General features: G+C 34.3%; 1 protein-coding gene across 1 annotated transcript; it reads right to left on the reverse strand.

The window, feature by feature from the left end:
• Window positions 1–1,706: 1,706 nt before the first annotated feature.
• Window positions 1,707–4,133, reverse strand: LOC143556881 (uncharacterized). The gene is made up of 3 exons (XM_077046097.1): window positions 3,878–4,133; window positions 2,742–2,806; window positions 1,707–2,254 (listed from the first exon to the last, which is right to left on the reverse strand). The coding sequence occupies exons 1-3, from the start codon at window positions 3,938–3,940 to the stop codon at window positions 1,894–1,896; spliced, it is 489 nt and encodes a 162-aa protein (XP_076902212.1). The 5' UTR covers window positions 3,941–4,133; the 3' UTR covers window positions 1,707–1,893.
• Window positions 4,134–6,000: the final 1,867 nt, after the last annotated feature.

The raw sequence follows: 6,000 nt of genomic DNA on the forward strand, positions 1-6,000 counted from the left end.
GATAGATAGTGTTAGAATTGGCTCAAAATAAAATTATTTGCCATACAACAATCATGGAAATATTAACTTCCCTTGGCTCATAAAACCAATTTTAAGCTAGAACAATAAGATAAATATACACGATTTTGTATCATAATTAAAATAATACGTACAAATATTATTGTGGTTCTCATCATTCTCTACTTAAAATATATTTTTTATTTAACTGAAATACTAAATATAAATTTGATTTTTACCCTTATAATGATTATTAAATATATAATTGTTTTCAAATTTATAATATATATTGCAATTTTTAATGTTGGGATATTTGAGGGTTAGTTATGTTTTGGGTGGCTCGATATTTTAAAGAATATAAAAATAATTCTATATAGTTTATTTGTTTTTAAAATAATAATTTTTTTTACGTATGTTTAAGCTAACTCATGACACAAGCATGAATTTTCATGGTCCCATATTCTCGGTAGTCACCAGTAGGGATGAGCGAAAACGAGTACTTGTATCGGTATTGAATTAGTACCGTCGATACCGAATTAGTACCAAATTTTAAGTTTTTCTTCAATACCGATATCGTTCTGGTACCGGTACCTGTTCATCACTACTCAGTAGAGCATGCCTCGTGTTGATACTTGATAGCCCATAAGCTAATTAGCACCTAAACGATAAGCTATTAAACTTAGCCCACGATTCATTTAGCTGACCAAAGTGGTCTAAGCAGTGGGCCAGTGACAGCACAAGCCCATCAAGAAAAAGACCAACAGTTTTGAGCTCCAAACTTTTAGGCCCAATGTTTTCTAAGAGTAACTTTGCATTTTGCAATAGCTGCCCAATGGCCCCATTGCCCCAATATTCAATATTGCCTTGGTTGAATATTGATTTATTTTAGTTGAATTTTTAGATTGATTACTTGGTAGATAATGTCTTAAACTTATTTGTAGAGGTGCACACAACCTGAAAGTCTAACCGGTTACTAACCGATCCTAACCGCCGGTTAGTAACCGGTTTATATTATTGATTTCAAAGCCGGTTACTAACTGTTTAACTGATTTTTCTATTATTATTTTATTAAAAACCGGTTATTTGCTGACCGGTTAACCGATTTTTTTATTATTTTATTAAAACTGGTTAGTACATGACCCAATTAACCGGTCTAACCGGTTATTGCTCGCAAAAAAAAAAATCCGGTTAGAATATATGGATTAGGGATGCCATCACGAGCTTGCTCGGGTGGTCAAGCGGTTTCTTTATGGGGAGGTATCGGATTTGGTTCTCACAAGTGCATGCTACTGATTGAGGCAAACACTGTAAGTCTGTAAGAGGATTCAAACTTGGGTAAGGAGCGGTTGATGTATGAGTGGTTAGGAGGTTTCCTTGTAGGGAACTCCCGGGTTCGATTCTCACAAGTGTATGCAACTTATTAAGAACACCACTGCAACAGGATTCGAACTTGGATAAGAAACGATTAATACTGGAGTTTCTCTTTGGGGACCTGCCAGCCAGCCAGATTAACATCATTCAAAAAAAGGATTAAAGTCGACTACTTGAAAGTTAGTTGATTATTTGGTTACATGAAACTTGGTTGTTAATTTAGTTATTATTTAGATATAAAACTTTAAATTTTGATTTTTCATAGCGAATATTATTATGTGACTCTACCCAAACCTAACATAAATTTAATAATCAAGCGACAAGACACATGAACACGATAACCACCACAATACCGAATTTAATAAAAACACGATAACCATTACCACAAAGGGTTTACTTGTCTAACATCCTACAATCGATACGACACAAAACAAAACTAAATTGTTAATTGTTATTCGTTAAACCCTCCCTACTACATAAACATCACATGAACATAAAAACATATTACCATTAAACAAATTATCTTCATTTTCGCTTCTTAGCCGGTGGTTCTTCATCCTCGTCATCATCTTCGTCCTCCACCTCTTCTTCATCCTCGCCACCATCATCATCGTCGTCGTCATCCTCATCCTCATCTTCTTCATCCTCGTCATCCTCGTCATCATCACTACCTTGATTCCCATTTGCCTCGGGATCCTTAGCATCTCCCTCATCATCATCGTCGTCGTCTTCTTCCTCCTTTTCGTCACCCGAGAAATCTTCATCTCCAGCATCATCTTCTGGCTCCACTGCCTCGTTGTCGTTCTCGTCATCATCCTCGGTGTCACTTCCGTCTTTGGCTTCAGGTTCGGTCATGGCTTTCTTGTGTAACAAGGAAACTAAAAGCCTGCAAAATTGCAATAATATATGTACATATCAAAGTTTGTGCTTCAAACAGTCACACCAATAACAAAAAGTGTGCATGGGTCCGTTTTAAACCGTCTGGTTTGAAAATTTAGGCTTTCGGTTTCCAACACGGGTTCAGTTCGATTTCAGTTTAACCATTTGCGTTTGAAAAGTAAAAAGTTGGGGCCGAAATAATGAATTCGGGACTAAATTTTTTTGTTAATAAATGATTAATTGATTTAACACGTGTTTGAACACAAATTTTTTGGATACACCATTTTTAATTTTTAAATAATTTTTTGAATTTTTTTTATTTTTTTTTAGTTTTTGTTGATAGCAAAACCGAACCGAAAATCGCATTTTTAGAAAGCAGAAAACCAAACAGGCGGTTATATTTCGGTTTGGTTACATCGGTTATTCTGGATACGATTTGGTTATATCGTTTTCATGCACAGCTCTACAAAAACTGTTTGATAAATGAGCATTACCGTTGATCATTTGCAATCAAATGTTGCAGCGTGTGAGCATACTGAAGCAGAAATCCTGCCTGCAACTGCAAACTCACTAACTGTTAGTAAAATAAACAAATAACATATGCAGTCGAACAAAAGAGAAATCTTTGACATTAAAAGGATCATAACTATCAAGCGAAAATCATGAAATTATTGCAGAAAACCGAGTCATAAAATATCAAAAACTTGCACAGGCTTATAAGACACTAAGTAACTATTGAAAGAGGATAAAAGCCAAACTTCACGACGAATAAAAGAGAACCAAGAAGACTTGAGATGTGAGATACAAGATTAAACCTTTGTTTCAAACCGGACTTATAAAGCCTAAATCTTGAATACACTATAAATCTTGAAAACGAAAAACTACATTTTAAAACTTATAAGTAAGCAACTTTAACCATTATACTTGACTTTACACTGCGTATAAACCTTCAATCTTGTGATAACGCATGAAATATCTATGATTTTTCGAGTCTTCGTGATAACATCAATTAGTTTTAAAAAAATAATTCAAAAAGTATCGAACTTAATTCATTCTTGTATACCTTTTGTAATGATTTACAAGTCAAAAAACCCGAAAACAATAAAGAACCAGTTTGCTTAAAAACTCAAACTTTTCAATTTTCACGTCCCGTTACCACATGTTAGAGCACCCGCAACAGGCCGTTTTTGGCCGTCCCAAACACCAGCCCGCAACGGGTCTTACCGCACTAAAACAACGGTAAATCTCTCAAACAAACACAGCAGCAAATTAACAGAACCAAAACCTAACTTCACAAAGACAAAAATAATACAAACTTGAAACAAATAAGAACCAAATAAGAACCAAATTTCATTGGATCCAAACATCAAACACTTGGTGTGCATACAGTCACAAAAAATATAATTAACTATACAAAAAGAAATTAAACAGTAACCAAAACACTAACAACAATTATAAAACAAAAAGACACAAAGATTAACATATCAAACCCTAAAAACCAAAAACCCCCAAATTATACAACAATTACATACAACAATTACCACCACTTAATTAAAACTCAATTAAACACAAAATTCTCACAAACCCCAAAAAATTAAACCCAAAAATTAAAGATTTAAGCAATTAATACCATCATGACGACACCAGCAAGTGAAACCTGAGCAGCCGTTAGGGTTTCAGCAAAAGCCGCCATTTTTATCTGCAAAACCCTAAATTTTACACACCCAGATGGCTAAATTGAAAGGACAAGTGGGTTAAGAGCTTGTGAGGATAATAAAGAGTGTGAATTTGAAGGGTTTTGGGTTGATTCGTTTGGGGGGCTAGGGTTTTGTTTGTTTGGTGCAAAGAGTGATTTAGGGTTTTGTGGTGGTGGGTTTTGTAAAGTTGGTGATAATGTAAGGGTGGGATGTGGGATAAGGTTGAGTTTGAGGGGGTGGGGAGTAAGTTTTTGATATTTTAGGATTAGGTTTATGATTGTTTATTTGTTTGTTTTTTTTTTTTTAAAGATTTTTTGTAATTTGTGGATTTAAAAAACTATAGTCAAGTCAAATTTCAAACAAGTATTATTTTAACTTTTATAAAAAAATGTTTGGTACTTTTAACCAGTGTTGTAAAAATCGTTAGTCGCTAATTGGGTGGTAGGGTGAGGACTGGTGATTAATCGGGATTAATCAGTTTGGACTTTAATGTATAATTTTCAGTTTTACACACACACACACACACACACACATTTTTATATGTAATTTTCAGTTTTACATATACACATACACATTTTGGCCGGAAATTGTCAGAATCTCATTGGAAACCGTTGAATTTGGCCGGATCTCGTCGGAAATCGCCGATTCTAGCCGAAACATCGCCAGAAAAAGCCGACTAAGTCCGGATAATCGCGATTTTGGTCGGATTTGGCCATTGACCGATTGATTGGCCGACTAGCTTAAAATTAATCAGTGGGGGTGGAGACTAGTGATTATTCAGGGATTAATCGGCGTATAGACCGGATTTTTGCGACACTGCTTTTAAACCTTTTTTTTTTGGTTTTGTCTATTTGGATACCCAAATGTCTGATCCCATTTATACGAGTCGTATAAGTTCATAATACTTGTATAGATTGTAGCTTTTGTGTCTAAGCTAGTTGACAACTTAACAACATGGATTATACGAGTTGGGCCCATAAGAGTGGTATTGGGCCTTACGAAATCTATTTGAATTATACGAGCCGGATCCATATGAGTAGTTTTGTGCCATACGAGATCCAATTGAATTATCATATACGAGATTAGGTCATACAGCTTGTCTGCTTCCATACGACTTTCATATTCAAGTTCTAAAGGGTCACAACAATCCCCATTATAAAACTCCACTTATGCAACAAATTTTTCACTAGATGAACAGTAGTTTTATAAATAAAATGAGCGTTATAGTCGTATATATATTCATATCAAATAATTAGCGGTGAAATCTTGCCATATCACATAATTTATATAATCGTATATCATAACAAATATTTGATGTAATATTGCATCGTGATAACATTTCTATGCGAGTCGTATAACTCTATACAAGTCGTATTGAGTCATACGACTCACATACAAGTCCAGTCAATGCGAGTTATGAAAAGACCGGTATGATGTCGGTGTAGGGAAATACCCTACGACTCGCATGTGCTATATGGGTCGTATACAGCTTGTCTGAAAATTTGGGACTAGCATCTTATTAGCAGGACCTTCATTTTTTTAACTTCCTACAAAAAAAACTTACACATTATGTTATGTGATACCTCTCTGTTTGACATTTATTTTCATTCTCTTATGTAATTTGAAAATGAGTTAAGTACTGGCAATTTTAGTCTTGTATTCGATTATAAAAAGTGTTCATACTTGTGATGCGTGCTACATGTATGATAGTACGAGTATACAAACGTGAGTTGCAAGGTGGGGGGGGAATATTGGCGACGACTTACTAGTTCGTGTCTTTCATTTTTGTTGAGCAGTTTCCTTTTTGTTTTCTATTACATGTAACTGAGTTAGAGTCATTTATTAAAGAGTATAGATAATGTATGTATGTTTCTTTACGTGAAAACATTCACATCAGCTTCTCTATCTTTATAATTTTTCTTTGGTTTCAGTATAAATGGAGTTATATAAATCTTAAACTTTCATCATAGTCATGATGTAAATGGGTTTGTTATTGTTACATATTAAATGAAAAAGGCTATAAACTTATTTTCACAAATTATAGTTTATAAGAGTT

Source organism: Bidens hawaiensis, unplaced genomic scaffold (assembly GCF_021521415.1).
Source record: "Bidens hawaiensis isolate Kalapana, Puna unplaced genomic scaffold, B.hawaiensis_p1.1 tig00018749_1, whole genome shotgun sequence".
NCBI classification, from domain to species: Eukaryota; Viridiplantae; Streptophyta; class Magnoliopsida; order Asterales; family Asteraceae; genus Bidens; species Bidens hawaiensis.

Bases quoted from the DNA above. Each gene is read 5' to 3' on its own strand.
- LOC143556881 (XM_077046097.1), bottom strand. From the start codon at position 3,940: ATGGCGGCTTTTGCTGAAACCCTAACGGCTGCTCAGGTTTCACTTGCT. The intron at 2,807-3,877 runs GTATTAATTGCT...GTGAGTTTGCAG, and splicing joins TTGCTGGTGTCGTCATGATG to TTGCAGGCAGGATTTCTGCT. The intron at 2,255-2,741 runs GTAATGCTCATT...GCAATTTTGCAG, and splicing joins TTGATTGCAAATGATCAACG to GCTTTTAGTTTCCTTGTTAC.